The sequence below is a fragment of the Manis pentadactyla genome, chromosome 14 (genome assembly GCF_030020395.1).
Source record: "Manis pentadactyla isolate mManPen7 chromosome 14, mManPen7.hap1, whole genome shotgun sequence".
Lineage (NCBI taxonomy): Eukaryota > Metazoa > Chordata > Mammalia > Pholidota > Manidae > Manis > Manis pentadactyla.
The window spans coordinates 4,632,673-4,656,494 of NC_080032.1; the positions used below are offsets into that span (position 1 = coordinate 4,632,673).

A 23,822-nucleotide genomic window follows, 5' to 3' on the forward strand; every position below is an offset into this window, starting at 1 on the left:
GAGCTTCTAGCAGTTTCCCAGACAGAGTTCCAGTGAAGAGCAGGGTGGGGGCCTCCAGGAGAGGGAGCCTGGCAGGTGCAGCACCTGGGTGGAATGATAGGCGAAGCCACAGGTTTACCTCTTCTCAGGGCCTTGTATGTTCCAGTGTGAATCTACTGCCAAAGTAAGGAGTCTGCAGGCAAAACACCTCTGTTCCGATCTTCACACAGGTATGCCATGATACAGCTTGGACAGCCATTCTACCGAGCTCCCACATAGTGAGCATGGGCAGGATGGCGTCTCCAACACGGGGTGGACGTGCCACTGTCTAACGTGAATGCTCCCTGTCGGGGGCTTGCCATGGCTCTCCTGCCTGGCTCTCTCTGGTCAGTTACTGGCCTGCCTCTGTCTGAGGTGATGAGGGCTGTTTGACAAGAGGAATCAGAACAGGCCCTGGGAGGCTGCCGAGGCCACACAGACCTGTGCAGAGCTGCTGAGCGGGGAGTGTGGGGTCTGCCCTGGGCAGCGGGCTGGATGAAGGGCAGGGCCCAGTGAGGACCTCCCCCCCCAGGGCTCCCCCCAGTGACACCTGTCTGGGTGAGGGTCTGCTGGGGCCTTCCTTCTGCACTCCAGGGCAGCCTCTCACCTGAGCATATAGCTCTGGAGCTGCAATATGGCATGAGCTCCCATTCCCACTCTTGGTGGCCTCCCTGCCGGTACCACGGGCGTGTGGGCAGAGCAGGGTCACTTGGGTATGGACAGAATAAAGGGAGAGGCAGGCAGAGGCCTGGGAGGAGCAATGAGATGGGCAGGGAGGACACTTCAACCCTCTGACTCCAGCAAAAGGTCCCGAGCTGTTTGTTCTGGAGAAGACAAAATGTGTTTAATCATTTCTGTGATCCAAAGGACAACTGTTTGGAGCCCTGTCATACAAAGTAGGCAGCCAGGGCTGACATCTTGTCCTTTGGCCGCCTGGCACCAGGTTTTCCTGCAGGCCGCCGGCCCCGGCCCCGCCCTCGGCCCTGCCTCCCCCCTGGCCCGCAGCGGTGCATGGGGTGGCAGGAGGCCGCGTGCTTCAGCTCTACCAGCTCCTGGAAGACGGGGTCGCAGAAGACGCAGCCTGTGTACTGTGTCTGATCGCCTGGGAGTGGGGACTTGGTCTTGTTGAAGTCCACGCCAAGCAGGGCGGCCTCGCAGGCACTGCATGTGTCCGCGGACACCCGCACGCGGTGAGCGTTCTCAAAGCAGTGAGCCACCACGTTGCACTTGTTGCAGGCCACCTTCCACTTGGGGCCGGAGGTGGGGTCCAGCACCAGCACCCCGCTGTCGCACTCCACGCACTGGCCAATGCCCAGCAGGCCTAGCGAGTGCTGGCAGGTGGGGTGTGTGCACTCATTGCAGCCCATGCCTGGCGGGGAGAGGGCAGCCCATGATGCACACCTGCCCCCAGCCCACCCCGGGCCTCAATGAGGGCCTCACACCCCAGGGCCCCTCGTCCCAGCAGAAAGTGCTCCTCTCAGCCTTCTTCGCTGCTGGTCCTGTGCTCTGCTTATCTAAAACTTCCAGCTTGGAGGCCCCCTTCCTCCAGGCTGACATCATTTCCGGAAGGCCCTCCTGGCAGCCTCCAGCTGTCCATGCCCCCTTCTCAACTCATTGCCACTTGGCACATGGGGCCACTGGCTGCTCTGGAAGCGGCTGGAGGGCAGGGCTGGGCCTCAGCAACCCTGGCAGCCCAGACTCAGACATGCCAGTCCCACAGGGAAGACCTGAGTCAGGAGGGGTGGGCTGAGACCTCCTGAGTGCTCCCCAGACCTCCTGGTGAACACAGGTGGGTGCCTCATGCTTGCTGCCCCTTCTTCCTGTATGTATTTTGGGGTTATGACACCCCAGGGGCTGTGTGGCTTGCTGAGGAGGCAGTGCAGCTGAGGGTGGGCCCACTGGGCCCCAATCCCCCCTCAGACTCCCAGTCTGGGGCTCTCAGCCCCGCCTGGGCATGCTCGCCTCTCTCCAGTGACAACTAGGAGGACAGAGGGCAGTGGTGGAGGCTGGCCAGGGGAACACCCCAAGCCAGGGGAGCCCCCCTGCATCCTCTCACTTCCCCCGGACCTGGAGGGGGCACTGCACACCCACTGCCCAGATCCCAAGTGAGCTGCCCACAGCTGCCCACCCAACTATAACCCGGACAGAGGGTGGCAGGTGGCCGGCTGGCAGGTGAGCAGTGCTCAATCGCGCCTGCGTGTCCCATCCCAGCACCAGCGAGCACAGGAAGAGCCAGGGAGGGACCCCGGAGGCCAGCATGTTGTGAGGGGGTGCTGGCAGGGATGGCAGCCTGTCTCGGGAGGGAGCCCGGGCACGTGGCACTCACCTTTCTTCATGTCTCGGAAGGGCGGGTGGTTGGAGCAATAGGGGCACAGCGGGTAACTCTTGCCCCGAGAGCCTGAGGACCACAGGACCAGCTCGAAGTCATCCAGTGGGCACCGGAGCTCCTTGTAGAGCTTGATGGTGCCGTTCTGGGGGAGGGTGTAGGTCTCATCGCAGTGGGAGCAGTGCAGGCGGCTCGGCTTGGCCTGGAGCAGCACCGGAGAGGAAGCATGGGGCTGCCAGAGCCGGCCGCTGCTGGCCCCCAGCCTCGTTCTCAGCAGAGGAAGCAGCATGGAATACGTGGTAGCGATACGCGATAGGTCATGTGTAACACATGACGTGTGTTTTGTGATACATATGTACAATATACACATAATACGTCATGTATAATAATGTATAATATGCAAACGTACTGTGTAATACATGACATATAACATGTAATGTGTAATAAAATGCATAATACTAATATGTATGCAATATGTAACCGTATGCATAGGAGCGCACATAATATAGCAGTTTCCCCATCCACAGGGCATATGTTCCAAGACCCCAGTGGATGAAACCGAAGTAGTGCTGAACCCCCCAGTTTTCTCCTGGGCATGCACGCCTATGATAGAGCTTGGCTTATAAACTAGGCCCGGCAAGACATGAACAGTAACTAAAAAACAGAACAGTTATAATAAACTGTAATAAAAGTCCCATGCACGTGGTCTTTCTCTCAAGATACCTTATCACACTGCACTTGCCCTCTTCCTTCCAGTGAGAGTGTGAGAGGACAGAATGCCTCCATGATGAGATGATGTGAGGGGAATGACACAGGCACTCTGACATGGCATCAGGCTACCACTGACCTTCTGACCATGTGTCAGAAGGAGGAGCATCTGCTCTGGGACTGAGGTTGACTGTGGGTAACTGACACGAGAAGCAAAGCCGTGGATAAGAGGGCACTACTGTACATACATATATAAGTAATGCATAGTAGGTGATGCGTAACACAGCATATGTAACATGTGACCAGCAATACGTAACACACAATGCACTGCCAGGCAAGGACCTCTCGGGCAAAGATCCCTGACCATGAGTCCCATGCTCCAGGCATGAAGGGCAGTTCTAAAATTCCTGCATGTATATTAACAACCATGATGGCAGGTAATGTGTTGTCAGGAAAAAGTGGACAACGTTTTTAAGTGGCCTACAGTTTTCATGTTCCTGGGGCCACGGGGAAACTGGGTGTTTGCTGGCAAGACTGCTTTAGGCTTCTTGATCACTCTTTTGTGTGGCAACCAGGACAAAGTATTATTCCCATGTGACTGAAGATAAAGCAGAGGCCAAGAGAGGCGACAGGACTTGCCTGAGTGTGTGTTCCAGGGCGATGCTGGCCCGAAGGGGCAGTCACAGCCCTCCAGTCCCTGCCTACCTGGACATACTTCATGAACCGGTGGCACTTCCCACAGCGGGAGAGGGGCTTGCCTGTGGCTGCCAGGGGTGAAAAGGACACCTCCATCAGCTCGTCCATGCCTGAAAGCAAGCAGTGCAGGGGTCAGTCCTCCTGGCCCCAGCAGCCCAGTGCTCTCACAGACGGGTGGGCTGGAGCGGGTGGCCATACAAGTGGGCAAGGTGAGGGAGTATGTCTCTGTCCCCAAGGGTGGTGGGGTTTCTATGTCACTAGTGGGAACGGCACGGCTGCAGCCTCATTGGCAGATGCGCCAAGGGGCCCGTGTGTGGTGTCACCACACCTGCTCTTTAATCCAAACAGAGGCCCTGCAACGAGCCATCACTGGCCTATTCCCCCCACAGAGCCAAGAGACCAGATGCGGGGGCTGGACTCCCATGGGGACCCTCGGCTCCCCAAGCGGTGGCAACTCTGACCCAGGGCCCTCCGGCAGAGAGACAGGGTGAGGTGGACCTCACCAGAGATGGAGTCGACGAAGTAGTGGAACTTCCTCTTGAAGATGTCCAGGGTGTGGCCCAGCACCTGCCGGTAGTCGGCCTTGCCATGGGCAATCAGGTTTAGCTGCTTCTCCACTGCGCTGCGGATGGTGGGGAGCACCAGCTCTGCGTCTGAGGGAAGCGAGGGATGCTGGGCTGAGTGTGCTCCCGAGGGACCACGGCTGCCACCACTGGCTCAGGCTGGGGGCACACGGCAGCAGGGGCTCCTGCACCCCCAGACCTTTGCTGATCCCCCAGGGGATCCTGTGTGGAGTGGCCAGGGCCATCCTGCCTCTAGGGCTGCATCACTCCTGTGCTCCCGGCAGTCCTCAGGCCGGGTCTGTGCTCTGCCACCCCCCACATGACCCTCGGGGCCTCAGCAGACAGCACCACAGTGAGGCCCAGCCAGGTGCTGAGCTGCCGAGAAGAGCCCCCCGCCTCCCTTCTGGGTCCTGCCCACGCCTGCCGGGGCAGGGCACGCAGGTGGCTGGTGCAGTGCCCTCGCAGTGGGAACTGGGGACTTCCTGCAGGGCTGCGGCCCTTTGGAGAAGGCTCTGAGCCGACAGGCAGGGCCCCAGCCCCTCACCGATTCTGTAGTAGCCGTGCACCAGGACAATGCCGAGGTTGGTGGGCCGGAGCCTGCGGCTGCTCTCCACAACAACATAGTTGCGCTGGCAGATGTTATTGATATGCACGGGGATGCTGGCGTCCGTCCCTGAAACGCACAGCATGGCTACTTGTTCCTCCAGCTCCTGACACTGCCCTGAGGACTGTGGAGCCGCTGGGATGCCCACTCGTCACAGGGCCCTGGTTCCAGCCCCACTCCCCGCTCCCGGCCAGTGCAGTACAGGGCATCGCACCACGTGTGCTCCCACCTTCTGGCCTTCCCAGCACTGGGTGCTTACAGCTCCACAGACAAGGACAGAGGCTCCGAGAGGTGAAGAAACTCTGCCAGCATCATAGCTCATTCTACCTGCCCCTCCTGTCTGGTAAATGTGGCTGCCCGGGCCTCTCCTGCCTCGATCCTGAGGCACCCACCTATTCCAGAACCAGGGTCCAAAACCCCTAACAAGGAGGAGTCACATGCTCACTGTCCGGTCGTCCCCTCCCAAGCCTGCCTGGTCTAGCCCCCATGCTGGCTCCCAGTCCTGGGAAGCTCCTCTTCTGGGGGTGTCAGGATCACCTGGCACTGCCGGACTCTGTTGCTCCCCCTGCTGAGGAGCCTCCTCAGCTGGTGCTCAGAGGCTAAGGACTTGGCCAAGGTCCCACCCGCACAGGAAGAGGACAGGTTGGGATCTGAACCCTGTGTGGATGGCCCTGAGCTCCCAGCTGTACCCGCTGTGTTCTCGCCACAGCCCCTGTGGTGGCCTCGCCAGGGCCTCTTACACAGCCCTGGGACCCCTGGTCAACAAGGCTGCCCTTGGCCACCGTCTTGTTCAGAAGGTCATGAGGACCCTCATCACGGTCATGGACTTGTTCTGGTCATGGAGTCTGGGCTGCTGTCTAGTCTGTGGCTGCCAGAAGCCGTGGGTGTCCCATCAGTGGGAAGGGACAGAGGACACTGGGGGAGCAGGGCCCACACCTCACATCTGAGGACTGCCAGGGCAGGACCCACTGCAAGGACCCAGGCCCCTGGACAAAGCAGGCTCAGCACTGTCACCAGGACTCGACTCAGGTGGGATGCTCCCTGACAGTCATCGGCCTGGGTCCTGCAGAGCCTGTCAGCAGGGCCAGCACACTGGGGAATGGGCAGTGCCCACCAGAGCAAGCACTGCCTGGGGAGAAGGCCCCGCAGGGAGGCCGGCCCCAGGAGGGTAAGGGCACAGGTCACAGACGAGGCCTGGGGCCCAGGCCGGACCCTTAGTCAGCAAGGAGCGTACATCAGTGGCTGTACTCCTGAGCCAGCATGGTGCCCGGGGCTGCCCATTCTCACTGGGTAAGCTGGTTCCTGTGCGGGAGTTTCCTGGCCCCGGGGCAGGCATCTCCATCCCCTCACTGGGAAATAGTACCCACAAGAATGTGGTTTCCTCGTCACCCAATTCTGGGACAGGCCTGCGCTGGCTGTGTGGACTCAGGACTTTTATCTGACTTTTGGGTTTTCCTGTAGGTGAATCGTTGGCATCCGGGGCCAACGCTCAGGCCTGTGGGAGTCAGTGCACAAGGGCCCACAGCCGCGCCCACCGATGCCATGCTTCTCCATGAGCGTGATGAGCTCAGCCTCCGTCAGGTAGTCGGGCGGGCTCGTCTGCTTCTCCAGCATCTTCATCTCACCCACGGCAAAGGAGTCGCCTCGCTGGCAGGTGGGCAGGCTCTCCTCCAGGGGCACGCTCTGCCAGGGCATGATCTCTGTGAAGCCTGGAGACACAGGGTGTGGCTGCTCAGGGCCTGGTCTCCGCTCGGCCTGTCCGTGGCCGTGAGGGAGGGGCAAGGCGGGGGCCCTGGTGTCACCTGGGGAGATGACGGTCTTCCCCGTGCAGGTGAAGTGCTCGGGCCCGATGCTGAAGGAAATGGTGCTCTGGAGGTACCTGCAGTCGTGGCTGACCGTGGCGATGAAGTGTCTGGTGATGTACTCGTAGAGCCGCCATGCCTCGCTCCCTGCAACGGCGGCTCTGGCTCTAAGGATGCCCTTGCCCCACACTCGCTCACACAGCAGGGCCCTGGCCCTCGGCAAGGACACTGCGCTGCCTGCTCCGAGGAGGGAGGGGCAATGCAGAGGACTGGGAGGCAAGGGGCCCTCGGGCCTGGGCGCTTCCTTCATGGCAGGGCCCCACCTCCCGCCCCGGCTTCCAGGGGGAACTGCTCTTGAAGCACCTGGCTTGGCCTGTCCCCATCTAGTGACATGCCACCATCCCTTCAAATGCCTCACCCGCATGGTCCTCCTTCCGGCTCTCCTGGCACACCGGCTGCCAGCACCGCCTTGGTCAGATGGGAGGCAGGAGGTGGCCCGTGCCTGGGCCCCACTGCTCGGTCACAGCCCGACGCTGTTCCATCCTTGCCCACCTGTTTCACCCTCCTGCCCCTCCCTGGCCTCCTCTGCCCTCCTCCCAGGAGCCACCTGCACCCTGCACTGGGCACACCATCACATCCATGCCTGTGCCACCACGTCACTCCTGTCCTGTCCTATGACGATGGATCACTACGTTCAGGTCACTGCTTCTGCCACAGCCAGGGGTAGGTGGGGCAGGAGGGAGCCCCCACATCGCCAACAGGGCCTGACACCACTCAAGGTGCCATGTGGCTGTTGCTTCTTAACCCTTCCCTCCCAAGTGTGTGTTTGTGAGAGGGAGACAGGGAGACAGAGGGAATGGGGGGTGAGCACAAAAATACTGGGGAAGCACCCAATACCTAATTCGGCCTCTGTGGCAGACCTCATGGGGGTGATGGGGGGATGGTCGCCAGCGTCATGGCCTTTGCGTGGACGGTTGATACCTTCCGATAATAACTGCTTCACCTAAGGAAGAGAAGACAAAGCAGCATGTGGGTCTGGGCACAGCTGCCCTCCTGTCAAGAGGAAGCAGCCGCCAGCCCTTGGTTTGGCCGAAGTCCTGGGCTGGGTCCTGATGCCTCAGAGATGTGTGGGGAGGGCAGGGCCCGGCTCTGCTCACTGTGTCGGCCCAGTAGGGGTGGTTGGCCTGCTGCCGCAGGGGACCTTTGAGGTCAAAGTTCTCAGGGTAGTGGGTGGTCTCAGTCCTTGGGTAGCTGATGTAGCCCTGCGTGTAGAGCCGCTCGGCGGTCTGCATGGCGTGCTGTGGCCCCATGCCTGCAAGAGACAGGCGGCTCAGCTGGCCCCGAACACCAGGGATGGCCTGGTGCCTGCCCATGGGCCTGGGCACCCAGGCTCCCCCGAAGGGGGCCAGGGCCGCCTGGAGGGTGAGGACGGCTCTGAGCAGGCATGGCCTGGAGCAGGGAGCTGCTGGCTGGGGCCTGTGCCCATCAGTCTTACCCAAGGCTGTGGTCCCGAGCCTGCGAGGGGGCACCCAGGACAAGTGCACCCCACAGCACCCTCCTCACCGTGCTGGCGGCCATGTTGACTAAAGCAGCCCACAGAGTGCCTGCCTCTCCCTCTGGCCACAGACCTCCATGGGCCTCAGGGCCTGCTGCTGCCCCTCTGCGACAGCAGACTGGGCACATGCCCTCCGTGCTGAGCCCCCCAGGCTTTTCTGTCCTCACAGCACTCCAGGGCCCCTGAGGAGGGGCTTGTCCTGCTTCTCCCGGACCAGCAGAGGCTGGCGCTCAGCTGGCAGCTCCTCAGAGGCACTGCTGCCCTCTGAGGGTCCCTGGCAGTGCTGCTCTGAGAAGACACTGCCCAGGTTTGCTGAGGCTGCAGACAGGCCACCAACGCCGCCAGGCTGACAGCCGTCGAGAGACTGCCAACTTTCCAGCCCAGCCCTTCTTGCTACTGCGGAAACAAGGTTCAGACAGGCCACATCACACCGGTCACACCTGCCCCAGCAGGATTCGGGCCTTGAGCGCCAAGCCCAAATGCGGCCCCTCTCCTTGCCAGGGAAGCTGCTCTGGGACGCTGGCATCAGGCTGTGGCCTGTGGGGTAGTGGTGATCACTACCAGTGCCGCTGTCGGGCTGAGCTGTCTCAACCCTTAATCCTTACGACAACCCAGAGAGATGGCTGCGACAGGTGCCCTATTCTGTCATGAGGACACAGAGGCTCCAGAACAAGGAAGGAAGCGGCCAAGATGGGGTGCGGACCACACTGTGGGTCTGGAGTGGGAACTCCACAGTGTAGTGCCTCTGAGAGGACCACTCAGCCAGAGACACGTGAGCCGAGCCTGGCAGCAGCTGCTCGGACATTTAGTAACATGAAATGGTCTGCAGTCTCCACCCAGAAATTCAAAGAAGCTATTGAGTATCAACCAACAACTCTATGAAATGGAATCCAAGAGAAATGAAATCTCTAGGAGGGTCAGATTCCTCCAAGCCTCAGGTGACACTGCATGGAGGCAGGTGCTGGCCAGGTGAGCATGGAGTGGGTGGTGCAAAGCCAGGTGAGCAGCACAGAGGGAGAGGGCTGCACCCCTGGGCGCTGCACCTCTGGGCGCTGCACTGGGCTGAATGGGACTGGTGCACGCCCACCCCAGAGAGTCTTCTGGGGGATTTAGAGAAATGCCCCTACCTACCCAGAGAGGAGCTGGCCACACGCAGCATCTCCACAGTGTTTAGGGCCAGGGGCCTCTGCTTGGCCTTCTCTTTCTTGCTCGTAGCCTCTACCTAGAAGGCAGAACACTCTGTGATTTTGGTGGGGGTGGAGGTGCCACAACAGAATCACAATTGTGAGCAAAGGCCTGTTTCATTCATTTGGTTTCCCTGCTTCTCAAATTCACTCTTTGCAGCAGTCGCAAGACTTGAATGAATATTTATTCAGGCCCAGATGAAAATTCTTTTCTAGAGAGTTTTCTAAAGAAAACCGGAGGAATGGGGAAGAGTCAGGAGAAGGGGCTGCAAATTAAAAACCCTACGGGAGCCAGTGTCAGCCAGGCCATGGGACGGCAGCGGGTCTGAGGCAGGTCACAGAGCACACACTCACGTCAGGGCCTGCCTGTACTGCCCATCTTCCAATTTGCCAAGAGAAGCTGGGAATCAGGATTTTTTCTTTTAGGTGAAATCTCTTAATTTTTAAATGTTGGCAACTATATTAAAAGTTTTATAAACGCCATGTTCTTTAAGTGAAAACTAGTGAGCTACCACTTTCAACCCCAGGGCTGAACAATTGTCAGAAGAGAAGACTGTTTTACCTGGGCAAAACCAATCCAAACGACTCAGTTATGCAGTCCTGCCCCTGCCCCAAGCAGCCTGCCCCGTGTCAGGTGGCATCACCCTCTTCTTCAGGGCCAAGCAGCGTATCCCACACAGGCAAAAACCCCGAGTAAGAAATACAGCACCATAAAGGTCATGAAAGCTGCCCGAGGTTGGGACCCCAGGCCTGCCCCATGCCAGTTGTGTGACCTTGTACAGGTTCACTGATGTGCACATAGATCCCTCTAGAGTTGTCAGCTTTAGGTATCACAGAAAAAGGACACCTATGTGAAATGCAGTCCTGCCAAAGGAGACAATGACCATGGGGTCTCATGGAAGGGGCCGGGCAGGTCACAGGTGTGGACAGCGCCCAGGATGGAGAAGTTCTGCAGCACACAGAAATATCTTAGTAGGAGTATTCGCGTAAGCAGTCTTTTCTCCAAAAGACGTCCGTGTTTCAGAAACACAGAGAAAGATGTGTCCCTAGGACATGAGCTATTCCTCCAGCCAGAGGCTTCTAAAGCCTATCCCCTCCCAGCCAACGTGAGGGATGGGCTGCAGCAGGCCCACCTGGGCTTCCTTCTCCGTCTTTGTCATGTTTAAAAACATCTGTGCGATCTCCCGGTCAAACACGCGCACTCGGTCCCAGTCCAAAAGGAGAGATCGATCTTTATCGGCATTAACCTGCAGGAGGAAGGATAAAAGGAGAACCCAGGAGAGAGGGTGTCCAGATGAGCCCACTGCCAGGGCACGGAGGCGGGGCAGGGAAGGCTGGTTCTCCTCTGGGAGCAGAAGAGCCCCAGCGCGGAGGTCTCGCGGCCATGCCTGCTCGGGCGTGTGGGTGCGCACAGGCACCGGCCGAGACCCAGCCCCTCCCCACGCCAAGGCTCAGAGCCCTGGCCTCCTGAGACGCTCTCCTGAGGAGCACCCGAGGCTGAGGCCGACGTGTCCTTAAGGAGGTCCTTAAGGAACCTCTCACGTGGCCCTGCCCAGCCCCTAACATCTAGCAAGCACTAGGCGTGGCCCACCCAGGGGCCCCCAGCCCTGTGTTGCCCAGAACAGCTATTTTGTCTTAAATCTTACAAGACGGAGGCGGGATTCTAGGGGTAGGAACAGTGTGAAAGGAGTCTCTCGGCCCACTCCTCGGACCTGACCACAGCAGCTGACAGCCCCGGGGGGCCTCACTCCCACGGCCAAAGCCGGGCTCCTTCCCACTCACCCAGATCCACCGCATCCAGGCCTGGCCTTGTCCCGCCTCCCTGTCAGGGCCGGGGTCCCTTCCCTGGGTACCCCACAGACCACTCTCTGGCCTCCCCCCTCTGGCACAGCTGCCTCCAAGTGTGCACTTGGCCTTGAGGGCCCACAGGACAGTGATGACGGGAGACCCTCAGAATCCACACCGCAAACCTGAGAGGACCCATCAACAGGGAAGGGACAGCAAACCTTGGCCTGCAGAACCCAGTAGGTCTCTGGTTTGAAGGACTGGATTTTGTCATGTCTCTCCACACAGAATCCCAGTGTAGGGGTTTGACAGGGCCCAAAGGAGATGAGGGAGCTGTCTAGATTGCCGTATTTCCCCTGGAAGTATTTGGTCTGAAACCTTCAAGGAAGGGTCGGGGGATGGATGGGAGAAAGATATTTTGGTCACACATTCACTCAACACACCATCATTAACCGCCTGCATGCGCCCAGCATGGGTCTAGCTGGTAGGTGCAGGGAGTTAGCCTAGGGCAGCTGTTCCTGCTCGGAAGACAGGGTAAGGGGACATGCTTGGCTTGGGGGGCCAGGGCAGGGGCGTGTGGGTGGAGAGGAGGAATCCTGTGCACATGAGAATGCCAGAGAGGAGGGACAGGTTCCAACATCCTGGGGCCAGGAAGCCCCTTCATTCCATTCCATTCCCTCCCGCGCTCCTCCACAGAGTGGATAAACACCCTGCTTATCAAGTGGTGGCCGCTGTGGTCTAATTCAGCTAAATAGACCTAACTCTTCAGCGCTTTTAAAAGCCAACAATCACTTTGCCCATTAGGCCCAGGGGCCACAGATGGGGAGCAGCAAGGACAGGGGCTCTGGCCAGAGGAAGAGCCACACCTGGTGAAGGCGCAGCCGATGCGCAGGTCCAGCTCCTGCCGGGCGTCCACGGAGAGCGCCTCGTTGCGGTCGGGCTCACCCAGGCGGGCCATGGCGGCACAGATGTCCGTGTCCGTGATGGAGCTGAACCTGGCCCGGAACACTGTCTTCTCATTGCCATGGGCTGGATTCATGAAGGGCAGCACGGCATCCAGGACCTGGGGGAGGTGGCTGGCTTGTGTACCCACCTGAGGCCCCTGCCTCCTGCCCCACACGCCCCCTGTGAGGCCTGGTTCCCCTCCAGGACCGAGCCTTACTCCACCCCTGCCAGACCCCTTCCGTCTCCCTCCCCTCCAGAAGTCTCAGTCTTCCTATAATACTCCCACCGTGTGCGGCTTCTTTTCCTTCCATCTACAAACTTGTTCAAACATGCTCTTCATACCACCGCACTGCAAGCTGTGCCCTCTCTCTCATCGTGTGTGTTTGTTCCCCCAAACCAGGAAGCCATGGGAACTTAGTCACAAAATCCACCCCATTCGACCTAGTTCCCTGCCTTTGAGAAGAGGGAGTGCTGGGAGGGGCAGGTGGAACTGCTACGAGCTGGAAAAGACGGGGATGGAGAAAGAACAAGGAGGAAAAGGCGGTGGGCAGGTGTGGGGAGGCCAGGGGTGAGCCCCACTGCGGGGGGTTGGGGAGTCCTGTAGCCAGACTCACTAAGGAGGCTGTGCAGCGGGAGGGGGTCACGCTGGAGCCTGGCCACGCAGCTTCTTCATGGGGAAGGTAGCTTCGTTCTGAAGGGAGAAGCCCCGTGAGCTGCCAGCATTCTCCACCCCGAGGCAAAGGCCTCTGAGGAAGATTTCCTGGGCCCTGAGGGTCACCAGCCCCAGGCCGGTGAGAGATGGGGATGCAGAGGCAGGAGGGCCACCTGCACCAGGCGCCAGGGGACACATGCAGTCATGACCAGCACCGGGGCGCTGTCAGCTGCTTCCCCACAGGGAGGGCGGAGGCGAGATGGGGGAGACGTCGTGGGCAGGAGGGGAGGCGTGAAGGCAGGAGGTGAAAAGAATAAGGTGTGGAGGGAGGGAGGGAGGGAGTGGGAGGGGTCCACCGGCCTCACTCAGAGGCCCTGAAATGTGCCAGCTGGCACCCCTCTCAAGACAGCCGATTTGGACACTCAAAAATTCCACCCTTTCTACGTTTGCTCACATAAGGTGCCCGCCACAGGTGAAGTGCCACTCCACCACCCTCAGCAGAGGCCATGCATTTTAACGTGTCTACAGAAGTTCCAAAATAAAAGAGGAAAAAGGGCAATTTTAAGCCAGTGTGGAGATTCCCCACTTCTGCCACAGTAATGTAGTGGCCACGAGCAGCAGGTGGGACATGTGGCAGGAAGGCTCTCAGGATCCCCCCTCACCTCAAAACAGATGTTCTCCCCTTCCTTGTCACAGTCCAGCCACAGCACGATGTAGTCACAGCCTTTGCCCTCTACCTGCCACACAGCACGCGGTGACTCGCACCTGCCCTGGCCCCACGGGGCCCACCCATGGTGCTCCCACCCAGCATGGGGGGTAGATGGGAGCCCAGAGCAGGGCCAGGCTGCACAGACGTGCCAGCTGCAGTAAGGCTGCTTAGCCAGTCGGAGAAGAATGTAGTTTAGAACTGCTGTTGTTTGGACAAAAAAAGCTGTAAATGCAATAATGAGCTTAATCCCCAAAACCCAGAGAAAAGAGGCTGAAATGCAATTACCCTAAATGTAACAATGGTTGTCATGGGTGGTATGATTATAAATAACTTTTTATAAATACTTTATATTTTTCATAATGTTTATGCATTTGTTTTAAAATTAGAAAAGGAACAACCACCACCAAACAGTTTTAAAAGCAGAATTCCTGCTCGCCAGAGCTCAGTGACAGGTGCCCAGCAGGCCTGAAAGTGCGATGTGGGTCAGCAGGGGCGCTCACAGAGACGGTTGCAAAGTGGGCGGGGCTCTGGCCAAAGGCCTCCCTGTCCAAGAGTGCGGGACTCTGAGGCCACCTACAGCACCGGGAGCCAGGGGGGCCTCCCTGCAGCCGCGCCCCAGCCCGGCCCGCGTACCTGCAGGAACTTCACCATGTTCAGCTTGGGATTAGCTTCCTTCTTCTCTGTCGGAGCCTGGCTGAACAGCTCCGCCGGGTCCACCTTGTCCCACTTGTTGTACTTGCCTACAAACCACGGTCGCAGGGACATATGAATCACACTTCACGGCCCACGGGGCCTTGGCTTCTGTGATTACCCCAGGATGCTGGCGGTCATGTGTCACTAACAGGGAGAGGGAGGCTTGGGGACTAAGTGCCCGGGGCAACCCCAGCAGTGGAGGCAGAGCAGGCCTTCCTTCCCCGGGGCTGCGGAGCTGATGCCACAGCTTGGCCGCCCATGGGAGCGGTACCACCAGGCAGGCTGCTGCTCGGGCCCACTTCCAGGGCATCCCCTGCCGCTGGAAGCACACTCCCGGGCTGACTCACTTTGCCAGAGCACCAAACCACACCACTCATCCTTCGTCTTCTCACGCAGCCGGACCTCTGTAACCCTTGCCCCCACCTAACACCTGACCCGGCACGACATGCACTCAGTTGACCCTGCGGAGAATCAGTCTCTGAGGGCCTCGAGTCTGGTGCATCCACCTGCTTTCCTACTCAGGGCTTGGCTCACACGCTCAGCCCTCTAGCTTCCTCTCAGGCTCCATTCCATGCAGCTGCGAGAGGGGGTCAGTGGGGCCTAGTTCAATCCCAGCTCCCCACCTACTGGCTGGTAGTACAGCTCAGGGTCTGAATGCTCAGCCACACACCAAATCGATGTCACTGTTGTCGCTGAGCAGCAAGCAGTACTGAGACTGCTCTGCGCCCGGCCCTGAGCCACACGCAGTACCTGCACCATCTCACCGAGTCCTCAGACAATCCTGGGAGGTAGAAGGCACGTTGTACGACCCATTTCACATACGAGGAGTAGAAACTCGGAGTTTCTACTACCCAAGTCCCGGCCCATCGGCCAGAGCAGCATGGGGTCAGAGGCCAGGTCACCTCTCGTCAACCACATGGCCCCACACCTAGCCCCAGTGGGTCACTAATGCCACTCCTTCCACGGTGACAGATAACAATACTGACACCTGGACATTCACAATGGCTGCCACGTGACCTGCACAACAGTCACACACAGCAGGAGCTGCAGCCTCCATGGAACACGTACATGGGTGGGCACCACGGCTCCAGTCTGCACAGGAAGGTGCACAGCTGTGCAGCAACAAGGGGTGCCTCTGGGATGGGGACCCCGGGGCACTGAGCTCCAGAGCCTGGGTTCTAGGCACCTCACCCACAGACCCTGGGTCACCTCCCCATGATATGCTAGCCTCAGGACTCATGGCTTCTGTGTGAATGTCTCCGCCTGGTGCCCTCCCCTGGCTCCAACTATGTAGCATCATATGGGCCTTCCCTTGGTGGGGTAAAGAGTGGGCAGCAGGGCAGGGGGCTCACCCAGGAAATCCAGGGTCATGATATGACCACAGACGGATGTCATCTTGAAGCGGACCGGCTGGCCGGCGAAGGTCCCGGTGTACTCGTGCACCGAGCATGTTCCGTTCAGCCCTTTATGTGAGGACATGCTCCCTGCAGAGAAGGGTAGTGAGGGCTGTTCCAGGGAGCGGCAGCTGCCACACAGGCCCCAGGTCCTAGGCCCTGTTGCTGCCTCCCAGAGGGGCCCCCTAGCATGCTCGTGGGCAGGCACTCTGCGGCTCTTCCTCTGCATTTCTGCTCCACTTCCTTCAAACGTTCCTCCAAGTCCCCAGAGACCTCCTCAGCATCAAGTCCCCACTTTCCACTGATAGCTCCTCAGCCAAACTCTCCCAGCCTCTGAGGACTGGCCGGTGGCTGGGTCTCCCTGCCCTCTAGAGAGACTGTACCCCACCACCCTTCGGTCTCCTCCCCCCTCAGTCACCACACCACGTGAAGGTGAAGGGGGATGTTTGCCATTCCTGGGTGCTCAGCATCGGAACACCTTCCTATTTGGAGGGGATTCAGAGGTGGAGGGGAAACAGGACCCCACCAACCAGCCCAGTGGCCAGAGCTGGGATCAGGAGCACACATCCCCTTTCCCAGTGTCCTAATGCCTCGGAGGGCCCTGACCAAGGCTTGGCCTAATGGCTACTCTCGAGTGACAGGGGGCATGTGGCTGGGGCTGCAGCAGTCAGGGGTTGAAGGCAGTAGCGAGGGTCCTGTGGTGACGATGCCCACGGCACGGCATTGTCAGACCCAGAGTGGAGTGGGGTCCTGGCTGCATATTCTTCCTTCCAGAGAATTGTTCTGTGTAAGTCCCTGGGCTGGTTTCTGCTGTTTGTGACCGACAACGCTGTCAGGCACGGTGCTCTCACCTGTAGGTGCCTGCCTGCTGCTAGGCTGGGAACCATGCCTGTACACGAGCCCTGGCTCACGTGCACCCACAGTGACCAACACCCAGCCCACTGTCCTGAACCCAATCAACTCCAAAGGGCTGGAGTCACACTTAGGAAAGAGAAATAAACAATGTGTAAAGTGGAAATAACCGCGCCTACAGGCCAAGGTCACAGAGAACGCTGGGGTTTGTCTTCCCTACCTCGAGAGAGGATTTTGGCAATGGACTGGGCCAAAGATGGCTTTTCTGCAACCATGAGCACGGTCTTCATCTTGTCTTAAGGCCGTCAGGCCGCTGGCCCTTCACACTCCAGTCTCAGGGAAACGGCAGTGAAGGAGTTCAGAGACCGTCCTTCTGCAGCCCACCACTGCCATCTGCGCTGACCCCTACGGAGAAGACGACCCACAGAAAATAGCATTGCTGCCAAAGGAACCTATACCACCACCAAGGAAACTCTCTCAAAAACAAGAAAACAAGCCCGAGGGAAGCAAAAAGTTAGGGTGAGGCATCTGCCAAACGACTGCCCGTGGCAATGGAACCCGGGCTCAGAGATGACCTTGGGAACTTGGCTTCACTTGAGAAGCTGAGGTGGCCCTATGACTGCTGGTCACTTTTGTCCCCAAATCCATGCTATAAAGACTTTGGGGCCTTTGCACCTGGGCTGACAGGCCCTCCCCCCGTGCAGCAGTTCACTTCCTCCCTGGGGCCCAGAGTGGCACGGCCACCTTGGCTGAGCACCAGGAATCCCCGGGTCATTTTACAAAATGAAGATACCCAGGTCCTTCTGACCCACAGCCAGGGCTGGAACTCTTTGGCCAGGGGGCCCAGTCCCCAGCAGAGCTCTAGAAGCCCTTCCCAACGGGCTCCAATCTACTTCCTGCCTGCCCCATCCTGTCTCTAGCTTTGCAGGTCAGCCTCTAGTCAATTAAACTGGTGTCTAAAGAAAAGACATGTTCTCAAGCTCTTTGCTTGGAATGTTCTGCCAGGACCAGAGGACACAGCTCGACCATCTAAAGGCCCAGCTCGAGGGCTAACTCTTCCTTAAAGAGCTCTTCCAACACGCACTGGCCCTGGTCCATGATAACAGACTGCACATCACACGGGCTGGTTACTGCCTCATCTCCCCGGCAGCACGTGAGTGGCTGGATGTTGGATCACAGCTGGTTCCATGCCTGACACAGGACATTTAATATCTGCTGGCTGAGTAAGAGAAACACATGAACCCTTTCCATCTTTCTGATCATTATAAATATGGCACTGACGTTGATAAATTACACTGTATTAAAAAAGACTTGTATGAGACAACTAGGCAATTTTCTGGAAAGAAAAATAAACTACTCATAGAACTAGAAGTTTCTAGATTCAACAGATGTAAACAAAAAGATGAAACCAGAAATTCTATAAGAAAACATGAACTTCAGTAAGAGAAAAACGCTGAAATGCCTCAAAGTTCAGAAGTGCTTTAAACCTCTCCATGTTTAAAAGCATTTGGTTTCCTTTCCTGTGAACCATCTTTTCATATTTTTTACCCCTTTTACCCCAACTGGACTGTTGTTTTCTTATTTTTAGGAATTGTTCATATAATGAGGAAGTTAGCCCTTTGCGATATGATTCGTCCAACAACATTCATCAAAGCAAATTAGAGGTAAAATGAGCTTGTGCTTACCTTACCTGCAAAGACTGCATCTGAGCACCCATGGGTGAGGTGCTGGCCACAGGCAAACCCAGATGCAGGTGGTGGGAGCTCAGTGGGAACAACCTCTAGGTGGAGAACCTCTAGGTGAAGCAATTTGATGACATCTCTCAAAACTACGGGCGCATACGTCCAGCAAGCCCACCCCCAGAATGAACTGAGTTACCCCACAGGTACTCAGTGAGCAGCTACTACACACTTGGTCAGTGTTGCCAGGGGGCATGGGGCAAAGCAGAGCAGAGCAGGGGTGGACTAGCAGGAGTGAGCTATGCAGTGTCTGGGGGAAGAGACCAGGCAGAAGCGCCAGGGCAGGGGCAGGGGACAGCCAGGAGGAGGTGGGGGGAGGGGTTGCAGAACACAGCCTCGTGCATGGAGTGTGAGTTTGCTCTGAGGGGGCTGGGAGGCAGTGCAGTTGTGGGATGACATGACTGCCTTTAAGTGTTAAAGGGGCCCCTCTGGCTGCCCTCCAGAAGGGACGAGGCTAGAGGCCGGGCAGGTTCTGAAGGCACGGCTGGGAGGACTGGGAGAGCAGAAAGCGACGCAAGTCAGGGTGACTCCAGGGCTTTGGGCTCAGGAGCTAACACACGGGGTCCCTGTCTGTTGAGATGGCAGAAGCAGTTCAGGGTGGGGGCACAGGAGCCACATTCCACGTGTATGAAATGTGAGCTGCCCGTTAGCAAGCCAGGTGGGCCGTGGAGGAGGTGGCCCCACGTGGGAGCCTGTGGGTGGAAAAGGAACCCAGGCTGGGGCCGGGGAGATGACGTGAGTCAGGAGAGGTGGAGTCCTGAAAGCCAAGGGCAAAGGTGCTTCAGGGGGATGTCAGCAGGCCAGCAAGGGGACAGCTGAGACCTGACCACAGGGTCCGGAAATCTGATGGTCCCTGTGACCTTGATGGGAGCTGTTTGATGCGGAGAGTGATGGAGGTAAAAGCCCCAGTGCGTGAGCTCAAAAGAGCCTGGGAAAAGAGAAGGTGGGCCTTTGTATTTTGTTTTAAGGTGGAAGATCCACCAGCATGTCTCTAAGTGGATAGGGCTGATCCAGTGGAGAGGGCAGAGGGAGGGTGCCCGAGACAGGGGAGGGAGTTGCTGATGACAGCTCTGGTGGGTGAGGGGGGTGAGAGGTAATGGTGGGCCAAGGGCTGCTCTCGGATGTATGTGCACAGAGGAGGGAGGGAGGGATACTCTTCTCTCAGTGAGTATCTCAGCAGGTGCTGCTGAGGGCAGGTCTACAGCGGGCAGCGGGAGGGCCTGGACTCAGGGATGGGATCTGTCAGGGGCATGTAGCAGGGAGGAGAGGGGCCAGGGTCAAGATGGGACAAGAGGCGAAGCTTAGGGGTGGGTCCACGGAGGGCATGCTCAGGTGAGATCTAAGAACCGCAGGCACTAGAGTGGGGAGCAGCAGTCAGAGAGCAAAGGTCAGAGGGCAAGACGCTTTGCTTGACAGGCTCAAGCAGCAGTGTGGGGCCTGAGAGGGGGTGGAGAGTGAGGTCACGGGTGGGGGAGAGGAGGCCACTGAAGTGAGTGTGGGCACTGCCAAGATTGTCCCTGTGGACACCAAGGCCCAGAGAGATAGGACAGTGATGAGACACACTCCACTGGGGAGTTCTCCGCACTATCATTTGTGATCAGAGATCAGCAACAATCTAGTGTCTATTAATAGGGAACTGGTTAAACAGACATAGTGCACCTGTACAACAATCACCATGCGGCAGTTAGATAGGAAAGCATCTGCCTCGTCAATACTAATATGGGTCAGATTTCAGAAAGAAATAATGTGAAGAAAGTTGGGTGCCCAGTGGTGTACACAGAGCACAGCCAAGTGTCAACTTGTGCACACACACAAGCTCGTCTAAGAAGAGCTCAAAGTGGTCACCTGGGGCCGGAGGTGGGGTGAGGACCTGGTAGGAGCTGGGGAGTCCTGTGCACACATTTACTTTTGCAACTTCTACATTTAGGGCGGTGGACAAAAAGTGACAGGTCAAAAAGAACTTAGATAAAGGATTTTAAAACAAAGGTAAAATAAAATAAAGCCAGAAAAATAAAGAAGGGCTGGAAAGGGCATCATTCAGAAAGGATGCCAACGAAACCACCTTCCCTGGAGTGGCTTCTGTTAATTTTCCACTGTGTCCAGAGAAAGTGTGCGTGGGGCTGTCAGCCCGGCCCCTTGTTGGAAGACCTGTGCGGCCACATGCAGTCAGTGATCCTTATGAGCACAGCTGCCCTGAACAAAACAATTTGTAGTTTCCCTCAGAATAAGTAATTGGATGTTCCTCTTAAATGCACAGCCATTCCAGAGAAAGAGCCTAGACCGCCTGGAGCCGCAGCACAGAGCAGAGGAGCTCACCTGCAGCCCAGCCCTGCTGGGCGCCCCCACACCATCCCCCAAAGGCCACCCCCTCCCTCCCTGCATGTATGTCCCTGTTGTCCTACTTGCCCTGATCCCCTCCTCCCCCTGAAAACCATGCCTGCATCATGGCCGTGGTTGGTGACTAGTTCACTGTCTATCTGTGGCACCCAGGGCTCACTCACTAAATGTTTGCTGAATGAATGAATGAGCAACATGGCTGTTCTTATCCAGCCTCTGCTCTCCATTCTGGGGAAAGTCAGAGGCCCAAAACAGAGGCTTCAGGGAGACCCATGAACTCCTCTTCTCCCATCCAGAGAAGCCAGAGGCCAGAAGGGGAACCTGGCAGTAAAGGGAGTGTGCTCTGCTAGGGCTTTCATGTCTCCATCCCTTCCAAGCGTGGAAAAAGGTTTTATCCTGAAACATGTCCTCAGGTTTTCTCACTTGTGTCACAGGAGTGGCCTGCAATTACAGCGTAGTGATGACATACCAGTGACCGTGAGTGGGGACACAGCCACTGCGCTGCCCCGCAGGGGAACTGCAGGGTCAGGAAGACCCGAGCTCCAGCAGCAGGACTTGAACCGAGCCTGTCTCTCTAGACTCTGCCTTTAGCCTGTACGGCCCTGTGCACACGCTGCCGGCAGGAGCCGCCCTGCTTGCCTTCCCCACAGCACTCACTGCTGTACCTGACAGTCGGCCTGCTGGTCTGGCCTTCTGTCCTGCAGTTCCTAGACCGCAAGTAAGCTCCAGGAGAACAGGGGTTTTGTTCTGTTTACTCTAATGGTCAGTAGTAGACAATGAGCCAATACTGGTCAAATGAATGACCAGACATATGAAAGAGTAATTTTACCTGCAAAGTGAACAACAGAAACACTCTTTGAGATTTCTTAGGTTTAAAAACTGACTTTAAATCTGTAAGAGAACTGTAAACACTCCTTCACAATGTCCTTTTTTCTATGGTGTTGAAGTTCCTAGAAGTTTCTACCTCCACTACTCTCCTTCCTAGCCAAGGATCCTAAACACTTTTTTAGTAAATAACGAGCAGATTCTTCTCTAACAATCCCTTTCGAGAGAAATGTTTTGCCTGAGCATCTCACCTCACTTACCCAGGAACAGAGACATGACCGGATAGCATGTGCAAAGGCATGCCCGCGTGGGCCAATTTTGGATCACCTGTCCACCTGGCAGACATGCAGCCGCTTTTCTATTATTTGGAAGAGGTCTTTAGCAACTCTGGCTTTAAGGAAATGCACGTTCCAGTTCAACAGTTTCTACTGGAGTTCTGCACGAGTCCTGTAATGCTCTCAGTATCACTGTTTTATTAGGAAAAAAATATCATTTCCTTTAAGGATGTGAAATCACGGGATCCTGGTAAAGGGATGTTGGTGATGACCTGATACAAACACCTCAAGGAAGAACAAACTAAGGCACAGAGGAAAGGCTTTTCCAGCAGTAACCCAAGAAGTCTGAGTTGGGACTGAAACTCATGCTTCCTTACTTCTGGCCAGGTACATTTTTTTTTTTAACCACACCAGGTTCCACCTCCTAAAAGAATTCTGAAGTCTTAACTGTGATTATTTTCTGTGATAATCTTGGGGCTGCCCTAGCTTGCCATGAAGGCACATCTCCAATTTCAGGATGGAAGTCAATGAGAACAAAAGCTAAAAGCAACAGTTTGTGAACTGCATTTATATATACCAGCTTAACATTTTTGCCTTACCAACATTATTCTTCACTGCAGTTTTTACTTCCTTAAAAAGCTTTAATATATAGAAAAGGGAAATATTATCACTCTGTGGCAACTGAAAGCCTGTAATCAATGGCCAGAAGTAGGTTCTCTGCGATAATACACATAGTATATCCAGTTCCATCTGTTGCTGCTGAAGCTCTGGGCCTTAAATTTGTCTTCATTTTTCACAAGGGTGGATTAGCAAGCGCTAAGGGGGTGCTGGCAGCAAACACCCCACACTGAGGCTGTGATCAGCAGGGCTGAAAGTCAAAGGCACTGGCAGGTTAGCCTGTTACCTTGCTAACTCTCACCAGCAATACCATGTGTGGTATGTGTTCTTCAGGGGGCACTATTTGTAGATACAATCCTTTCATGTCCGTGTCTTGGGAGCAAGTGCATTTTTCAGCTTGGGAGTGGAGGCCGAGCAGGGGTCTGAAGAGCAGTCAGAGCCCGAGGATGTCCCACCTTAGAACTCTACCAAATATCTACGGAGGCAGGAAAGGAGCAGCCATTCTTCAGCTCCTCTTCTGTAGGCACGCAACAGTTTACAAACGCTGCTCTACATAATCTTGCCAACAACTAGTTGTTCAAGGCCAGCAACGTACTTTTTAAAAACTCTGAGTAACTGAGGTTTAGAATAATTCAGATTAGTGTCAGCTGACCTCTGCTAGTGCTCTAGGGACCCAAGGGCTCACTGGCCATCAAGCCAACTCGGGTTGACTTCTCACGTCCAGGTCCCAACAGCTGGGCGATAAGAAGCAAGGCAGGGCCACCAACTGCCTCCCCACCTCTGGGAGAAACTACTGCACACGGGTTCCAGCTGCTTTGTTCGCAAACGCAGCCTCCCTCATCTGCACCAAAACTCACGAGAACCACAGCAGGACCCGCTCGACACTGGGCCCGGACCCCAGGGGCTGCGGGTGGAACTGGCCCTGACCTCGGGCCGGACGCTGGCCGCGACCCGTTTCCCCACCTGAGACTCCCTGCGACCCAGGCGCGGAAAGCAGCCCCCAGCTCAAGGCACTGCGGGCGACCGCAGTTACGGGCCAGGCGCCGGCCCACCGCCACCGCCCCAGGCCCGGGGAAGGGGTCCGCCCCCGGCAGGAGGGAGGCGGTGAGAGCGCCGAGAGCCGGACCTCTCCGGGCTGCGGCGGCCCCCGGTGCCCGGCCAGCATTCGGGAAACGCGCGCCAGAAAGGCCGGCTCCCCCCACCGCTGGGCCTTCCGGCTCGGCGCCCGCGGCTCACCCGCTGCCCCGCTGCGGCCCGGCTCCAGCTCCCGCTCCACCGGCGTCCCCTACTTCCGGGTCCGGCCGCTGCTGGCGTCCCCTCGTCCGCCGGTTCCGTGGCTCGCGCGTTCCGGGAGCCAGGCTCCAGCCCGTCCTTGCAAGCAGCCATCTACAGGGGTGCCCAAACCTCCACTCTATCTTTTCCCGCCGCGGGGATGCGATAATGACAATTGTTACAATGATAATGAAAACTAGATGATAAGCATGAAAACATAGATGCTGTTAGTTAAAAAATCTAAAAACTACAGATGTGTATACAGCAGAT

At 57.2% G+C, this 23,822-nt stretch overlaps 1 protein-coding gene across 5 annotated transcripts; it reads right to left on the minus strand.

The window, feature by feature from the left end:
* Positions 1–836: 836 nt before the first annotated feature.
* On the minus strand, positions 837–23,632 carry TOP3B (DNA topoisomerase III beta). 5 transcript variants are annotated; one of them, XM_057491331.1, is made up of 19 exons: positions 22,567–22,755; positions 21,228–21,391; positions 16,707–16,891; positions 15,593–15,724; positions 14,181–14,287; positions 13,501–13,575; positions 12,108–12,304; positions 11,463–11,619; positions 10,590–10,703; positions 9,404–9,494; positions 7,875–8,029; positions 7,615–7,720; positions 6,718–6,864; positions 6,451–6,624; positions 4,856–4,984; positions 4,252–4,401; positions 3,758–3,858; positions 2,345–2,546; positions 837–1,387 (listed from the first exon to the last, which is right to left on the minus strand). In XM_057491331.1, the coding sequence occupies exons 3-19, from the start codon at positions 16,774–16,776 to the stop codon at positions 906–908; spliced, it is 2,589 nt and encodes an 862-aa protein (XP_057347314.1). In that variant the 5' UTR covers positions 16,777–16,891; positions 21,228–21,391; positions 22,567–22,755; the 3' UTR covers positions 837–905. The 5 variants fall into 5 exon arrangements, with proteins under 5 accessions (XP_057347314.1, XP_057347313.1, XP_057347315.1 ...); XM_057491330.1 differs by lacking the exons at positions 21,228–21,391; positions 22,567–22,755 and adding an exon at positions 23,517–23,632; XM_057491332.1 differs by lacking the exon at positions 21,228–21,391.
* Between the last annotated feature and the right edge of the window lie 190 nt (positions 23,633–23,822).

Bases quoted from the DNA above. Each gene is read 5' to 3' on its own strand.
- TOP3B (XM_057491330.1), bottom strand. From the start codon at position 16,776: ATGAAGACCGTGCTCATGGTTGCAGAAAAGCCATCTTTGGCCCAGTCC. The intron at 8,030-9,403 runs GTAGGTAGGGGC...TGTCTCTTGCAG, and splicing joins TGTGGCCAGCTCCTCTCTGG to GCATGGGGCCACAGCACGCC. The intron at 6,625-6,717 runs GTGACACCAGGG...CTGTGTCTCCAG, and splicing joins GAAGACCGTCATCTCCCCAG to GCTTCACAGAGATCATGCCC.